Here is a 17,715-nt window from a genome sequence, read left to right as displayed (position 1 = left end):
TTGAATCGTTCTGTGAATGGTTCACAAGGTGCTATAACACACTTGATGCTGTACAGATAAGTGAATATCTGCAATCCCCAACCAGAGTTTAATGGCTTGCTGATCAAAGAATAAATGTTTTTAGGATGACTTTTTCATCTACTAGAATCTAAACTGATAAAAATGGTGAAGTCAGATTATTAGAACTGTGTATGTATTAGGAAATAAAACTGAATATAAATTTGGGAGACTGGTTTTTAGTATTTATTTAGTAAAACTCACTATACAAACAAACGTTATCACAACAGCGTAATATGCAGGTTTATAGTTTCTCCTTCCTTCAAGCTATTCCTTTGTTGCAGTAAAAACACATATATACATTTACAACGATTTCCCTTTAAAGCACTGGGATTTCATATATTAAAACATACCTGGTAAAATAAGCTTAAAATAATTTTACATTGCTTGGAAAAAGATTTGAGTAATTTACTCTTACCAGAGTGCCATTGTTGCACAGTATTCAAAAAAATGAACCACCACTAAAATATAGAGTAAAACATTTAAAAGTACATTTATTTAAAATGTGGGCAAAATATCAATATAAAAGAAAATAGAGTATAAGAAATAAAAATAAAGTACAAAACATTTTTATCTTCAACATCCATAATTTAATAGATAGCAAGCCCTTTTATTTTTACATCCAAATTACACTTTTGGCTGAAGTACCATCATTTACGTTAAAATGTTTAAAAACGGGCTAATCATGATAGCTAAAGTAGGCTCTTTTAAAATGGTAGTATAATACAAAACATAGTAAATTATGTTTCAGCATAATAAAATTACACATCCTAAAAAAGATGCAGTTTATTTTTGCTTTCCTGCTTTAAACTGCTCATCATCCCTAGGAAAACAGCTGGAAAACAGCATCCACAGGAAGTTTTAGTTGCTTTGTACAATGGCTGAACAGCTAGATTTAATGCTCCAAGGATTCCGAAGCAGTAAGGCATTTTACTATCCATCAAGTAAATTTATACGTATGTTTGTTAAGAAAGAACAACTTTAAGAAATGACTGCAAAACAGAACTTATATAAAAAACATGCATAAAGACACAGAACCCTTACTGGTCCCTCCATTGCATTTATCAAACAGGGTTTATAATCTTCTTCAGTAAAAAGTTGTTTTCCTCATCTGGAAGTAACTCGTGAGAAATATTTTCCTTAGTGACAAGTTTTTTCCTGTTGCTTAATATTCTACTACTGTTACTTTCTGACAACCCTGCCTCCCACCTCCACTGAAGTACTTCCTATCAAAAAGTAATTCCACTTTGAATTTAAGCTGGGTTTCTGGGTGTTAAACTATCCTCCTATCAAGTAAACATTACACACCCTAAAAAATTATAAATAATTAGTTCCTAAGTAAGAAAAACTTTTAGTAAACCACACTTCCCAAAGCAGCGGACAGCCTTTACACAAAAAGGATATGATTCGTAATCCAGTGTTTGAGTAAGTACCCCAGTCAGGACAAACTCAGCATTGTGGACATCTGAAAATAGCAAAAACATGCATAGTTTACACCCTACAAGGACATTCTTCCTCATGCTGCACGTGCATCAGGAGAGGCCATTCTGTACCTTTCTGCTTGTCACACAAAGGCGTAAGGGAGTATTGCCCCACCACTACCAGGGCCCTACTGTTAGCCATCACACACTTCACACCGCAAATACTAGACTTCCCCATGCACATCTTTGTTTAAATACAGCACATCTTGGGGTTCTACACTGAAGGAAGAACAGCTGAAGTGAAAAACACCAAATCTTCAACTAACTTGATGAATACTGAGACAGTAATCTTGCCTCGCGCGGGACTGAAGCCCCAAGTTCAAGCCTACCCTTCCACAGATTTATGGTGGCCTGACTATAAAATACCTCTATTAGAAATACCTAGCAAACAGCTGGCTCAGATTTCTCCAGTTTGCAAGATAGACCATGTATTCCTCTATTATTATCTGAAAGCTCCAAAAGATGTCTCTACTTGTAAAATAATAGTAGTTATTTAAAAAAAAAAAATCAAAATAACAGCTATACTGTTCAAATTACATGGACAGCTTATACATACCTATGCCTCTTGCGAAATATTCTCGACATAAATGAAGGTCATTTTCACAGGAAATCAGGATTATCTCCGGCAAACTCTAAACGAAAGAAACTAATCATAAGCTTGGAATAACACAGTAAGATATTACCAGCAAATTTTAGAAAGCAACACTCTACACACTTTATTCTGCTTATGCTCCATGAGTTTTCGAAAAGAAGGTTGTTTAGATAATACTTTTCCTCCTGCGCATTCCACAATAGCTTTCATGGTGGAAAGACTGGGACAAATTCCAGGTGTAATGTAAAAATATTTTCCCTAAAAAAAGAAAAGAAAGGATAAGAAAAAAACATTATTTTGTTAACTGATTTCTGCAACACATTAAGTTTTATTATCATGTGACTCTTCCCTTACACAATGATGGGGCAGGCTTTGTAAGCTGGTGCTAGATATCACAGCTTATGGTAACAAATTCAACATCTGATGAGTTGTCCTTAATTACTACTGATGTTTTCCCTGGAGGGGCAAACCCACAGTTTTGATAAATTTGAACAGCTTAGGTGTGCCTATTTCAATACCTGTAAAATAACAACCAGGAAACCTTCAAATCACCACTGGTTAAACTATGATTCAAAAAAAAAAAAAAAAAAAAAAAAAAAGGTACCTGCAGCTTGGTAAGACATATAAGAACAACAATGCTCCTTGCTTCTTCAAGCCCAGGGACGTCTCAAGTGTTGCAAAAGAACTTTCAGCTTTTAATTAATAGCCAATTTATTACTTCCTGACAAAAATTATCCTACTACTTGACTAAGACTGATACAGGTGATCAGATCACAAAGTAGATGATCTCTGTTTACCAGTTAGGAATTAAAAAAACCCTTGCTATTTAGACTGCAAAACTGAGTGAAATGTAGTATTTAGTCTTAATAGAAGACATAGATTCTTATTCATCACAGGTTGTAAAAATACCCTTTTTAGGTGGTTTGCCTCAATAAAGAGTCTCAAATTCAGTTAGGCTGAAGAATCTCTAGCAGCTTGGATCTTCAGATACCTCTCTGGACTGTAACATAATTTAACCGGAGGCATGAAAACCATCTTGCACCGTCCCTGCAAACAGCCTGGTGGTACGTGCAGTCTTCAAGGAGAATCAGACTAGAACTCCCTGAGGCTGAAGTGCAAACTCACTCTCAGACTCTCAATTTTATGGGCAAGTACTTTGAGTACCAGGCTGGTGTTAAAAAAAAAAAAAGTCCCTTCCGTAAGTGGCATTTTACAAGTAACAGAGCAATGTTCTAAATTTTGTAAGGGAACAAACACTGTTAAGTGTACTGAGCATATACTGAGCATGTTTTGTTCACATCTACAGGATCCAGTCACTCAAAGGGCTTAGATCCGTCCCAGCAATGCTTAGGCAGGAAGTAGGCATAAAGTAAAAAATAAAATTTGTAACAAATGCTTCACATTATATGCTAGTCTGTTTTATTGCCCTTGGCTACAAAAGCTGTGGTCCCAATGCTGAAAATATTAGGTTGAAAAGCTCCAAGTATTTAAATGCCCTTTTAAACTACATACCTTGAACAGTGGAGCTACTTGTGCTCTCTTTAGAGACTCCTCTAAACTAAAGCAGAATAGCACCTCAGCTTCAGCATCTCTGAGCACAAAGTTCTGTTCATCTGAAAAAGAAAGACTGATGATGTAATGCACGAAAGACAAACATCCACGCAACCCAGGATCTAATCTGATCAGAAAATGTTGGTGGCAGAGTGACTCTTAAGTGGTAAACACTCACTAATTTTAACATGATTATAATACTACCTTTTATTAGGCGCCTTACAAGGATGACCCACGATTACTTGGGAGAATAAAATTGTGTATGTATTTTACACTTGTGTATCTAGCAACAACCACTGTCCTATAAAGTCCCTTTTTCTAACTTATTGGAGGAACTTGTGAACTTTTCTTTGTTGATCCTCTACAAAAAAGGAGCAGAACGATTAAGTTTAAGTTCAAATCACTGTGACAACCTATGGGAGCCCAGAAACTGTCTTCAACTCCTCATGCAGCCTTAACTGAGCAAACTTTCCATCTGTTTCCCTTGTTCTGTTATTCAGCCAATTTTTCATTTTTTATTAGGGATGGAATTTCAGGCTTAACTTCATCTTTCCACAAAAGGCTATGTCAAACATATTTCTAAATCAGATTTAATTCAAAAGATCTAAGTTTAAAGAACAAAAAAATTTTATATGGAGAACAAATTGGTCTTTCCAAGGACAATTTCGATAACCTGCAAGAAATGGTGTTAATATTCTTCCATAAAACAAAGAAAACCTGTAGGACAATTTTTCTAAACAACTGACGTATTTTCCATCATTGTACTACGTACAAAAGCAAAGGCAGCCCATTACTCGTCTACTGAAATTCAGTAGATTTGTAGCTGAAGTACTTCAAGTCCTAGATCAAAACAGTCATCCTTCTACTTCCCCAGACCTTCTTTACCTTCTAATAGCTTTCAAATGGATTGATTTCTCAGTTCACTGATGCTGAACCAAGCAAGTTGCCTTCTCCAGATTTATAAAAAATGTTTGCTGGTTTATTGGTTAATTATCCATAGATTTAAGTCTTTGTGATGGTTATGCAACAATGTTATATACTTGCTCCTTACAAAACAAATTATATAAAAACCATAAAACAATCATAAAACAAATTATCAGCCTTTAAGGAGATTTTCTTCAGATCCAACATCCTTGTCAAATAGACCAAAACCATCTTTTTTGTTATTTTCAGCTGTCAACAGAAAAGCAGTGTAAACACAAAGTTGCTATCTCCCAACACAGTTACGGTACTAGACTAACTAATTATTTAAATGCATTTTTGTATGTATTTCCAACAGTGGCTTAGTGCTTTACAACTTACATTTTAGAAAAATTACTGAAACCAAAAGCATTTGGAGCTTAAGAAGTAATGTAACCATAGGTAAAAATCTGCAAATATCTATACGAGAAAGACAGACAATGCTTAACAACATCCAACCTTTTAATCACCCCAAAGCAAACTTTTAAAGTATTTTTTTACTTCATTTAATGCAAAGAAACTGTATTAAATCAGATGAAAACTAAATGAAAGAAAATGTTCTGTTGAAAGAGAACTTAATAAAAAAATAATACATCATTTCTTCTTATGACAGCTTTATTTAACGATACCAACATAACCTCCTACCTCAAGTGAAATACAAACTAGCTGCTAGTACAATTGTTTAAACATAACATGAGTTATGAATTACGCTAGTCAGACTTGCTGTAGATTTAAAATCTCTGCTTTCAAAACTGAACTCTTTAGGAAACTGGCAAGAGACACTGAAGTCAGAAGTCAAAACAACGAAGTGTATTTAAATAGGCATGCCATCTTCGCATACTTAAATCAACAAACTTGATTTTACTATCAAGTAAAATACTATAGAAGTATAGTATATAGAAGTTGATACTAGTTTAACTCACCAACAAACTTCTGGCATTTGAAACACTCTTCTAACCACTCTGGAGTTACTATGTGCTTGACTACAGAAATTGCTGTCAGGAACTTGACTGTTCGGGTCACTTTACTGGCAATTAGATGGGTGCATTTCTGGGCAGATTCTGCTACTTCACCTCCAAGGATATACAGTTTCTGAAAGTTGTACAAAACACAAATCAGCATGGAATAGTGCTTTAAAAATTGGAGGAAAAAAATGAAGAATACCACCACCACCATCAAATAAAACTAAGCTCCTAATGAAACAGTAAATATAGGAGATTTCTGTATTACAGTCATTCCTAAAGCTGATCAATTTTGACAGAATTTACAGCCATTGAAAATCCAGCTATTTCCAGACATAAATTTCATCTGGCAAGACTGAAAGCTACATTCCGCTTCTGCAGGTTTTTGGGTTTGGGTTGTGCTTCCTTTAAGCAAGGAAATAACTGTAAGATACTAATTAAAATCTTTTTGAAGTGAAACATGGTATTAAATTTAAGCAAGCAGAAAATGTAATGATTTTGCTCTTTTCTATGGAAGATATACTATACGCTGTAGCTACAGTAAACTTAATTTTGCTAGTCTTTTCTTCAAAAAGAAAAGCACCTCATGAAAAACGTGTTCTTTAAATGCACTAGTTCCACATGTATTTTTCATGATACTGAGCAACTATCCTTTTTTCCTTGGTTTAAACTACCAAACCTGAACTAACTCATCACAGTTGCTATCTTGTCAGTTAAGATACAAATCATTATCTGAAGGGATCAGTAATACAACTAATCAACTGGTGAGGCACATCAAATTACCATAGGTGTTAGTTACAAATAAAGAGTGCTTCCTCCCATAAAAATTTAAAGAACAAAAAAATATTTGGACAACTTTATTATCTATGTGCTGTGGATTTCTGATTTTCTTTGACAAGCATTTTGTACAAACAGATAAAAAAACACCGATATGTTCAAGTATAAATATCGAACATACTAGGGTGATTTTATTACATCAGTCATCAGGAGTCACGAACGCAGGAAGGCCTACTGGGTGTATTAGAAACCCTAAAAGACCTCTAGCATCCTTCTGTACTCTATTGCTCTGGTAATAAGGAACAAGTAGGATAGACAGGGACAACGTTTTAAACTTTTCTTTACTGTGCTGGCTTACTTTGACGGTTTGCATAGAGACGATACACAAAAGTGTTATTCAATGACACGGAACCTTTCTACTATTTATTTCCTTCAGGGTATGTATAAACACATTGTGAATAGTACACTTGTACACCTATGAAAGGCAGAAGCTGTTACTTTCATAGTTAATACCTGTTCCCCTCAAACACTGTATACCTAGTGCAGATCTTGCAAGATTTCCATTCTGATGTTCAAGGAACCCTTTTTAGGCATACGGGAAAAAAGACTACCCCTCCAACTCAAGAAGATGAGAAGTATCCAGCCTCAGCTAGGCATCGAAACTCTGAAAGGTCTTGATGGTATCATCGCTGCCAAGTTTAGATTCAACTTCACAAGCCTTGAGGCTGAAGTTCATATTTTATATTTGTAAGCCATAGCTGTTACCAAAACAGATTCTCCATATAATTAATTCACCCAGTACCAACGTGACAGAAAATGAGGAGCTGACACTGGAACTTTCTGGGATATACTAAAAAATATTTTATGTTCCAAAATATTTAATATCAAGCTTCAAATGCAAACACTGCAAGGGAAAAAAACTCCAAAGTCCAACTACTTTAAAAACAAGTTTAGGTATAATAAAGAAGATATTAGATGGTTTTGAGCACACCAAAGTGATGCACATTTCTAAGAAATGTAGCGGACTCAAACTAGGCCTCATTTACTTTTCATTATCTGGAGCAGCCATCAATGGCGGGATCTTTCATGCACTACTGAGGTCAGCAGTTAAAAAACCCACGTGCCTCGAACGTCAGCCAACATGTGAAAAGTAACATAAATGAAAAGTTCTTTTGGAACAAATGCTTAGTAATTATTAAGGTTCACAGAATGACTGGATTTTCATACCGTTAAAAGAATGTTATAAGTTATTTACAGTTACGTCTTGGGACAGCTTTATTAGGGAACAGAACAAAATCTCCATGAGAACTTATTATCTCACACCTGCCATAAGCTTTGTCATCAGCTTTCTTTGAAGCATTTGCTATTACAGATAGCAACTACACTAGAAGAGTCTTGGGTCTTATCCAGTACAACCATCACTACTTTTCCCACCTAAATTTGGTCATGAAGTTTGCTGATTTAAAAACAAATGTGGAAGGGGCTTTCTTGCTTTTTAAAACAATCATATGGAAAGGAAAAAAAAGGAGCACAGAAGTATGAAGTAGTTAACTAAAACAGAACAGTTACCAAATAAAACTCATTTCACATAAATCTACACTCTAACCTCAGCCCCAGTTAAGTATGGGGTTTTATCCACTAGATGTATGCTAATCAGGTCTTAGATAGCAAAAATTCAACATCAAGAAGAAAGTTATCAGATGTTTCAATGTAGTTCACAAGAGAGAAGCATGAAAGTCACCTTAATATACTGTTGAACTTGCATAGGTTCAAATCCTGTGAAGAGCACCATTGGCGTCAATTCTGGGGTGAGTTTTTTAGTAGGTGGTGGTAGGTCTTCAATCCTACAAAATACATGAAATACAGCAGAATGTGAAGTTTGGGCCCAAAGTTGTATTATTATTATTTAAAAACTAGACAAGCACACTCTTGCAACTTTTACCAATGGAAGTACTCAGATGAATGAGAATTAGGCAGGACCAATCTTCTTCTGAGGAAAAAATTCCTATGCTGAGAACAGGACATATTCTCCTGTTTCTGTTCTCTCCCAATTCTCTTACTACTTCACTCTCTAGTTATTATTTTATTCCTGCCAGCTGAGTAGCTAGCAATATGCAAAAAACATTGTTAGTTATTTCAATTCACAGGGCACAGGATGGAACTTTTTCTGTAGAAAAGTAAATTAAGGACTACCAGCACTGATTACTCGCTAGTCTTACCTTGCTCTTTTGGAAGATGGCTGAAGACTGGATTCATTTTGCTTTGGTTTCAAAGGCAACCTCACACCCTGAAATTAGATCATCTACATGTATATATCTGAGTTGAGCAGGGAAACCAACTTCTATTCTGAAAGACGAAAACTATACACGATATTCTGAGACTATATTAAAGAAAATTAAACACGAATGAGAAAGACATGCTACTGAATGCATACTGGTGCACCTAATGCTTACACAACTGACTCAAGAGCAAAGCTGAGCATTAACCAAAGCTTCTCCATAAAGTTATATAATCATTTATGTGAACACCAAATAAAATATTGTGGGACTTTTTTTGCTTTAAATAAAGCTGATACTCATCAACGGAAATCCCAAATAATTAAATGAGAAAGAGACTGAAAAACCTGTCCATTCGTTAAATACATGAAGACTACAATATTCTTCCAGGTGATTAAATATCAACAGAAAATACTGGCACCTGCATTTTAAATGCTCAAGTTCCCTGACTACATAAACAGAAGCTCCAGTGGATGCTCAGGTACTCACTGGATAGACACTCCCACCTCCCCAGTACTAGGTCAGCCACTAGAGCATTTCCCCAGGAACAGAGAAATGTAGCTTTTAGGCTCTCCCTGGCCTGAGTAACTTGAAACCACAGCTCTCGCTTGCAGGAGCATGTGACATCTATTCCTCTTTAACCTTCAAATCTACACCTGAAATTTAATGAGGAATACTAGAGGCACATGACCAGAAAGATAGGTAGCATTATTCCAGCCTCACTGTGAGTACAGTCCTTTGGGAGGAACAGGCCACAGGGGTTTGCTCCCTGCTGTCAGGGACATGCATTTTCGTGCTAGACAATCACTAGTAAGAGCATCTGGAAAGAAAAGCACACACGCTCATTTCAACTATGAAAATGCAAAAGGTAGATGGCATCAACACTGTCTGACAGACAGCTGTCCTCAAAAGAGGACCCCATACTTTAAATCCCAAGACAAACAGTAATGCCTGCTATGAAGGCAGTGAAGTACCTTGTCTGAGACTTTCACGTGCCTGGCATTTTCTACTACCAAATCATATTCTGCATACGTGGGCATCCTGAGGGGAGCTGGACAAGAGTACCTCCAGAAGTCCCTTTCGATCTAAGTTACAAGATACTCACTTCACATGGGGAAGAAGGGTCCCCATATAGTAAATACAGAAAGGGAGGTACAAAATTAGGCTTTCTGACCCCTAAGTTCTCTCCATTTGCCACAGTAGAAAAAACATGGACCACCACCTGGTCTGACTGAGTCACACAAAGAAGGCACATGCCCAATTTTAAGATGAGCTCAACTGCAGTGTGGACACAAAGGGTGGTGGTAACAAACCCAGAACCGAGTTAGTTAAAAGCTATTTAAATACTAATAGTGCATACTGAATCTCTTCAAGGATTTTTTATTTTGCCACTAGTAGAATGCATCCTTCTTCAGGAAAATATGAAGTGCACAAATTTTTTTAAAGGCAGATAATTTCCTAAAAATTAGTTTCCTACAGGCCCACAAAACAATTCCACAGGGGTCTGTAAGTAGAAGAATGTTTCAAACTTAGGGCCAGGGATATAGTAGTGACTATTTCTAAAGCTGAAAGGCATTAAAACAACAAATAGTGCCCAGACCCCATTTAAAGTATTAGTACAAATTAAGTTATGACAGTTACTAAGCTCCTCTTTTCTGAAGAGTATACAAAACAATGGAGATAAGAAGTGATCCAGAATGCAAGACGTATGGCAAAATGTTTTTGTGCAATATAAAATGTTATCTGACAGTCATCTGTTGTACCAATGAACTGAAAGCTCACTAGCTCAAACTGGGATTTACCGACGTCAAGACAGACACTGTGAAAACAGTTATCAAATATAAATCTGAAGTGGGAAGAGAATTTACAATACAAAAACTGAAATAGTTTTCTACATATTCAGAACAAGGAAACAGTTCAGAAGATAAGTTGCAGTTTCCACCTCAGCTCTTACACCTGCCTCATGTTTTGCATGTTTCACAGAATACACTACATGACAAAAACTAAATGTTTTCTATCTTTTTTAAGGTACATTCTTCGTATCCTTACTGTTGTTCATTTACACTGCTGTTATTCACAGGGTTATCAACTACACTTTTTAAAGCAAGATTTATTTTTAAATTATAAAATATATGGTATAGATGCCCATGGTTTTAGTTCTTAAGACTATTTCAAAGAGATGATATAAAGTAGTTCTACCCTTAATTTACATTATCTATCCTATTTAAAATTCAGCCAATATTCCAACAAAATCCTCACTGATTTTTGGTGCTCTGCCTTAAAAACCCTTATGAAGCCTGATTTTCAGATAGTGTTAGGTACTGACTCAAAAAATACTAAGCCCTTTCTAAAGGTGTGATGTAAAAATTGAAGAGTGAAGCACTAGCCCAAGATGTCTGAAAAGTAACTTGATTTGGTGTATCACAGTGCAGGTTCTTAGTTCTGCAAAAGATTATTTCTCAGATTTCTCAAAATAAAATAGAGAGAACACTGGCAGGAAGTACAGCCAGGAGGTTCAGTATGGGTCTGTCTAAGTCCCTCTGGCATGTTGCTCACACCATATACACATGTGCTCACACATTAAAAGCACTAAAGAGTAATCTTATAAGAACACCTGCATATATACAATAATTCAACATACCATTAGAATTTCTGGTGATACCTTTAATGGGACTCTCCAAGCATCTAGGAAATGAAGAACAAAACAAAAATGAAACCACTGCAAAGTTATTTATACCAGAAGACACATGCTTCTATTGATTAAACAGGTACATATATAAATGCTACAGAACACAGGATTTGGGGACTGAAACTCTTACCCAAAAGGTTTAGAACTAGATGTTGACTAGGAGAAAGTGGATCTTGAAGACTGAATACTGTATACCGACTGTGCTGTATCTGCCGTAAAGCTTCAAAATTTCCTAGCAGTATGTCACAGAGCCATTGCGCATTTACACATGGTATTCTCCACTCTTTAGCTTTCTCATACTTCAAGCCACTGGGCCTTATTGTTCAGAGATTAAGGAAAAAAAAATATATTTCAATAAAATAGGTAAAATAGCAATTTCTAATAATAAACCTAAAATACCAATATTTCTGTGTTGGCCTATTATCTATTTTAACTGTGACAAAGTAGATACTCTGAACACATACTTTTGCTTTATGTGCTAGAACAAGTCAATTAGGGGAGTATTTCTGCCCCAAATAGAATCAAGTTAGACCTGGATTTAACTTATTTTCCCTCCCCCAACGTTTTAAAACATTTAAAAAAAAAAAAAAAAGATATTTTACTTATAGATGATGTAATATGGTCAGCATCACTTATAAAATACTGCAAAACAGTGAAATTAGAAATGACTTTTCTTTTGCCTGTCTTCAGAAGGCCAAATTTATCATGTAACAGTGTGCAGTAATTTAGTTCAAGAAACAACATCACTAAGTTTATTGCTATCAAATTGCAAAATTGATTAAAATTACCATTCTTATAATGAGATGCAATTAGCACCTCACGTTAAGAAAAGCACTAACTGGCAACAGGCAACTGAGAACGTGAGTACTGCAGAGATAAACCACTTACTCTTTACAGATGAGAACTGTATTGCTGCGACACAGATAGCCTGTGTATTTGGCACCTGCTAGGTAGGCCATTAGTTTGAGGTCATCTCTGTCACTATCAACAAATCCTGTCACAGAGATTATCTACAGATAGAAAGAGACCGTTACAAATAACTGAACATAGATGGTACTTACAAAACACTCCTGTTGAAAATATTTTTCTGTTACTAACTTTTTTACACTACAACAAAATATACAGTATCATAACTATGGCATATAGGCACTTAATTAAAACATGGCTTGTAGGATACGTAAAGTACAATTCAAAAGTGATTTGTTTATACATAAACATTTCAGGTTTCCAGCACTAGTTCTGACTCAGATCATTTTCATTCTGCTGGCCAGCTTTTTCTCATTTACAAATACTACAGTTTTACTATGAAAGAGCTCACAGCTAGTTTTCTTCTCGCACATGTCTCGCCTTTCTCCTGCTGCTGTTTATATTCAGGGAGACAGAGAAATGCTTATACTTACTTGCCCTACTCTACTTTTAAAAATCTCCTGAATGCTCTGCTCTACCCTGCCATGAAGCCAAATAAACTGTGCCAGCTGATCATAAGTGGTGAAGTGTAATTCCACCCCTCCTGTTCTTATCTTCAGTCTTGCCAAGTTTTCAGTTTTGCCATTCTCTCCTTTTATTTAGGCAAAGGCAACAGCAATTTTGTTGTTGATAATAAACTACATTTACTACACTACATATTACATTTGCTACTAACCACTGTGTTCACATGCATATTGTTATATTCTAATTTTCCCAAACTTGTATTTCTTTTTATGCCTTCTAGAACAGGCTAGTAGCAAGGCCATCATCCCCTATGTCTGCATCCAGCCCAAAGAAATCCAATGCCAAGACACACTTTGGCATCTTATTTTTATGTTGCACAGTGTATCTCAAGATGCATCTGATTCAACTGCAAGTTTATGTTTCAACCCCACAAAATTCAGCTTCCCCAGTGCTCCTCATTGCACAGGCTACTGGAACTGTGACCTCCTATTCTCTGATTAACAGCACAGCCTATCTATTTGCTAGGTATTGACCCAGAAAAAGAAAAACCCTCGAAAAATCCCCACAAAATATTAGGTTATGGTAAAGGAAGCATATACTGTTAGACGTGCTGTTAGTAAAAAACTATGCAGCTTGGATTCCTGTCATCTTGCTATGTTTAACTCATGTAATCTTTGCACCTCAGTTTCTAAGAGACTAATTCACAAACACAGGTGTTACTCCTCACCACTCAGAGCTCAGCAAGACTTGCAAAGCACTCTGAATTACCCGGTAGTATGCACCACATCAACACAGGACCTTAAGATTACCAGAAGCTTTTCTTCCGAGACAGAAGAAATGAGTATTTTGCTTTGAGTAAGTGCTTTCTAGCTATATTTTAATACTGCTCATGTAATGAACCAAGCATTTGTTAGAAGTTAGCTTTTTCTTCTTACGTGTTGAGAGCATGGCTTTCCTCCTGGTGGAAATGCCACTGGAAAATGAAGGGCTCGATGAGGTGGTACCATTTTCTTCTTCTTCAAGATTGAGTTCAGCCAGTGTGCTGTAATACATCTCTTCCTTTCTCTTAAAGCCTGTGAATACATGCATAAACAGCTTTTAAAAATCAAAATACATCCTTATTGTATTTTACACTTTTTCTACACTACAAAGCTTTGATTTTCATCGTTTGTTTTTCCTCTACTTTTTCAGGATCCTTCTTCTCATAGCATCTTCCTCAGTGTTCTCTGGAATAAATCTGCTACATGCATTATGAGTTTGTTATACCATAAACCACAAATCATAAAAAAGCACATCATGAAAAACTTTAATTTTATACTTACAATCTAAGCATGAAGTACATACTGGAAAGCCCTGCCTTTCCAGTAATAAAATGAAAGCATGCATGAATACACGTTACTAGTTTGCTTATTACCTGAGCATACATGTTACTGACTTGGCTTTCACAAAGAAGATGTGTACATCTGCTTGTAAGGGTAGGGTCCACTGTCCCACCATGTGCTTGAATGATCTGGTAAGAGAACAAACCCAAAACTTCTAATACATGTAACAATTTTTAAATTACCCTAAGAAACAAACAGTCTGAAATTAAAGTCTACTCTTTAGGACACTGCCACCATTAGCACCATAGCACCATTTCACTCAAGAGTTACCCCCCCAAAAAAGGTTTGTTATCTAGCTTAAAAACATTTTTGAAAAAAAATGGAGAAAACAAAATTAAATATGCACCTTTTCACTGAGCTACAAAAAGTCTATTTAATTTAGAATCAATTAAAAAAAAAACTAAAGATATATAAACACAAATAACCCTTCTCATGTTTTTTATTTTTGCAGTATAACTATTAAACAATTTTTCATGAACTACTCAATTCTATTTCAGCAATAAACACAAGTGCTGTTAAAAATGTCAACAGCTTACTTGATTATGCAAAATTGTAGGGAAAATTCAACTATAAAATCCATCAGAAGTTTCTGAAGAACATCAAAGTCCTCTCATTTAGGAAAGGATACAATCAGATTTTTCTGAAAAATAGAAGTTGGCAAAAAACAGAAACACTCTATTCCTCCATCTTATTCACTCAGGTGGATACCTCACAGGCTACTAAATGCCAAAATTATATGCAAAAAAAGAATCTTTTTATACAATCAAGTTAAAGACAGAGAGCAATGCAGTATTACATTTGCTGCACTACAGCTGCCTGATTAAAAGCATAAATAGTCGGGAAACAGTTAAGGCTATAACTTATTTAGCCAATGTTCTGACTAAAGACCTAATTCAACCAGGCTGCACATCTAAAGCATTTTTATTACTTTTTTCTGGTCAGCTGCAGTTGAATAATGGTTTTTAGGTTGTAACACAAACATTACACAAAAAGATGCCTAAAGAAAAGTGAACAGTGCTGAAATACTTCCAATCATTCCTTTTAGGATTTAGTTACTATGACATTATGTTATCATAGTTTTTTAAAAATACAGCAGAATCTTACCCGTTTCCAGGTCGCTAACAGCTGTTTGTCAGACATCTGTTCTGGGTAATCAGCAATTGCAAAGACACAGCCCAGTAGGAAATACTCTTCTGGAACTGGAATAGTTTGGCACATAAAAGAACAAAAAATTAAATACTTACAAGTCTGAAGAGTTCATCTCAGAACATATTTGCTACACTAATCTTTCCTATTACCAGGTTATAAACTTCATTCAATTTTGAAGTAAATCTTTCTTGGAAAAAGTAGGATCCAAAATTTCAAAGCTGACAGCCACATCTAAAGGCACAGTTCAGCCCAGGGTTTTTTCTTGTTCTGGGTGGTTTTTTTCCTGGAGGAAGAGGGGCTAAAGGGGTAGAAGGAAGGAGCACCAAAAGGAAAACATAAGGCAACAACTTATTCTTTTATATAGATCACCTATGAAGAGTCAAAACAATCAAAAAGCTTTCAGTTCTCCTAGCATGGACAGAATTCAAAGCAAGGTATGACAACTTTCTATCTGATACTGAATCCTCATCATTTACTAGTATTTCCAAAATTTAAGCTGTCTTTCCAGTTGTTATCCTCTTTGAAAGCTTCCCCTTTCCCCTCTTCCAAAGGAAAAAAAATCATAAAAATTTATGGTATGCATAGACTAACACTGTTCTCATAGCATAATTTATATGCTAGTGGCATTATTTGAAAAGAGAAAGCTCTCGGTGCTCTCAGGCTTTTCAGATTTCTGGATCACCCTTAGTTACAATTTAAATCTGTTTGCCTAAAAATTAGTAAAACAGGTGCCAAGCCATGAATGGCGTTTCTAAGTCTTACAATCCCATACTGTAAACACAGCATTATTTTTTGATATTTTAACCCACAGTACGTCATGTCATTAGCGACTTTTTTCCAGGATCAGAAGGCAATAATTACTAACTCTCCGCTGCTGGATCATGTCCAAAGAGCGGCTGCTGTTGCAGTTGTTGCTGTTGCTGCTGGTGGTGTTGTGGCTGCTGGGCTGCAACTTGATGCTGTAGTGCTTGAGATGTCTGAGTTAAGTGTTGTGTTGCCTGATTCTGCATTTGCTGTTGCTGATGCTGTTGGTGTAACCGCTGTAAGTGCTGCTGCTGCAATTGCTGCTGCTGTATTTGCTGCTGCTGATGTTGCAGCTGTTGTTGTTGCAGATTCTGTTGCTGTAGTTGCTGCAGTTGCTGCTGCTGTAGCTGCTGCTGCTGCAGCTGATGAAGTTGCTGTTGCAAAGCATGCTGCTGTTGGAACTGGAGCTGTTGCTGAGGACAGTGTAGCTGCTGTTGCGCATGTAACTGCTGCTGTGGAAACTGAAGCTGCTGTTGTGCGAACTGGTGCTGCTGATGGACTTGCTGTTGCTGTTGTGAAAACTGATGAGGCTGTTGCTGTTGGAAAGACTGCTGGGAAATCTGTGGTTGTTGCTGCTGCTGCTGTTGCAGCTGCATAAGTTGTTGAGGTTGAAGGTGTAAAAGAGGATGGTGCTGTTGTTGCTGTGCTTGATGTGACTGCTGTAATAAATGTGTCTCTGGTGTTAGTTTCACTTGACTAAAGAGCACCGCATTTGGATGTCCCTGTTGGCTATGATTTACTTGTTGTTCTAAACTTTTTGTAGGTGCTGAAAGTGATTGTAATATCTAGAAAACAAAGATTAGTTTTGTGACCTTTTTGTTGTCATTCAGTTTTAAAAATATTTAAAGAACTACTGGGAAAATACAATTCTCAAAAGAAAAGAACCCTATGCTTAAATACACTGTGAGCTAAACAAAAATCTTTTAACTGTTAATAGCAAAATGAAAAGACAGGACTTACACATAGAAAAGCATGGAGCTACACATGGCTCCTAATATAAGGCAATGCACATTTTAGCAAAATTTAAGATTAAATCCTGTCCCTGTATTATTGATGATATCTCCAATAGCATTATGACTATTAACACTATATTAATAATTACATTGATCAACTCAATCAACTGTAATATTCATTTTACAATCCTGTTGGCCTGTTAAGTTCAAAGTTTAGTTCCATAGTCTTATTTTCTTTAACTTAAAAATTGCTAATAACGCCTCTACTAATTAGTACTGTTTGAAACATGGGAAACATGGGAACTTAATACAACCTTGCTTTCTTTTGAACCAATACAGGAATATTTAGCTCTACTGTTTAAACTGAATCCCAAAATACAAAGAAAAACATTGATCTGCTGAGCACTAACCAACCCATACTGAAGAATAATAGATTTTAGATTTATACGGAGTGCTGAAGTAATCTGGAGTTTAATTTCATTTTTAGACGTATAGCTCACTGTTAAGGGAAAAATCATTTCACACTAAGCAGACACAAGTTGGCAAGTGAGTTTTTAAAGCATCAGAAAAGGGACAATTAGGCAAATTCCTAATAGACTGAGTTCTACATATTTATTAAAATATTTTAATATAAACTACCTATTAAAAATT

At 35.9% G+C, this 17,715-nt stretch overlaps 1 protein-coding gene across 1 annotated transcript in view; it reads right to left on the bottom strand.

The window, feature by feature from the left end:
* Positions 1–1,391: 1,391 nt before the first annotated feature.
* PAXIP1 (PAX interacting protein 1) overlaps positions 1,392–17,715 on the bottom strand; it is a 41,333-nt gene continuing 25,009 nt past the window's right edge. Inside the window, exons 7-20 of the mRNA XM_076332121.1 lie at positions 16,173–16,896; positions 15,263–15,357; positions 14,191–14,286; positions 13,712–13,849; positions 12,234–12,355; positions 11,476–11,660; positions 11,298–11,341; positions 8,600–8,667; positions 8,122–8,224; positions 5,565–5,733; positions 3,643–3,743; positions 2,254–2,388; positions 2,095–2,170; positions 1,392–1,522 (exon numbers count right to left, since the gene is read on the bottom strand). Coding sequence (XP_076188236.1) covers positions 1,392–1,522; positions 2,095–2,170; positions 2,254–2,388; positions 3,643–3,743; positions 5,565–5,733; positions 8,122–8,224; positions 8,600–8,667; positions 11,298–11,341; positions 11,476–11,660; positions 12,234–12,355; positions 13,712–13,849; positions 14,191–14,286; positions 15,263–15,357; positions 16,173–16,896 — 2,187 coding nt within the window. The remainder of the gene's footprint in view (positions 1,523–2,094; positions 2,171–2,253; positions 2,389–3,642; positions 3,744–5,564; positions 5,734–8,121; positions 8,225–8,599; positions 8,668–11,297; positions 11,342–11,475; positions 11,661–12,233; positions 12,356–13,711; positions 13,850–14,190; positions 14,287–15,262; positions 15,358–16,172; positions 16,897–17,715) is intronic.

The sequence above is a fragment of the Aptenodytes patagonicus genome, chromosome 2, assembly GCF_965638725.1.
Source record: "Aptenodytes patagonicus chromosome 2, bAptPat1.pri.cur, whole genome shotgun sequence".
Taxonomy (NCBI): domain Eukaryota; kingdom Metazoa; phylum Chordata; class Aves; order Sphenisciformes; family Spheniscidae; genus Aptenodytes; species Aptenodytes patagonicus.
This window is presented reverse-complemented; position numbering and strand designations above follow the sequence as displayed.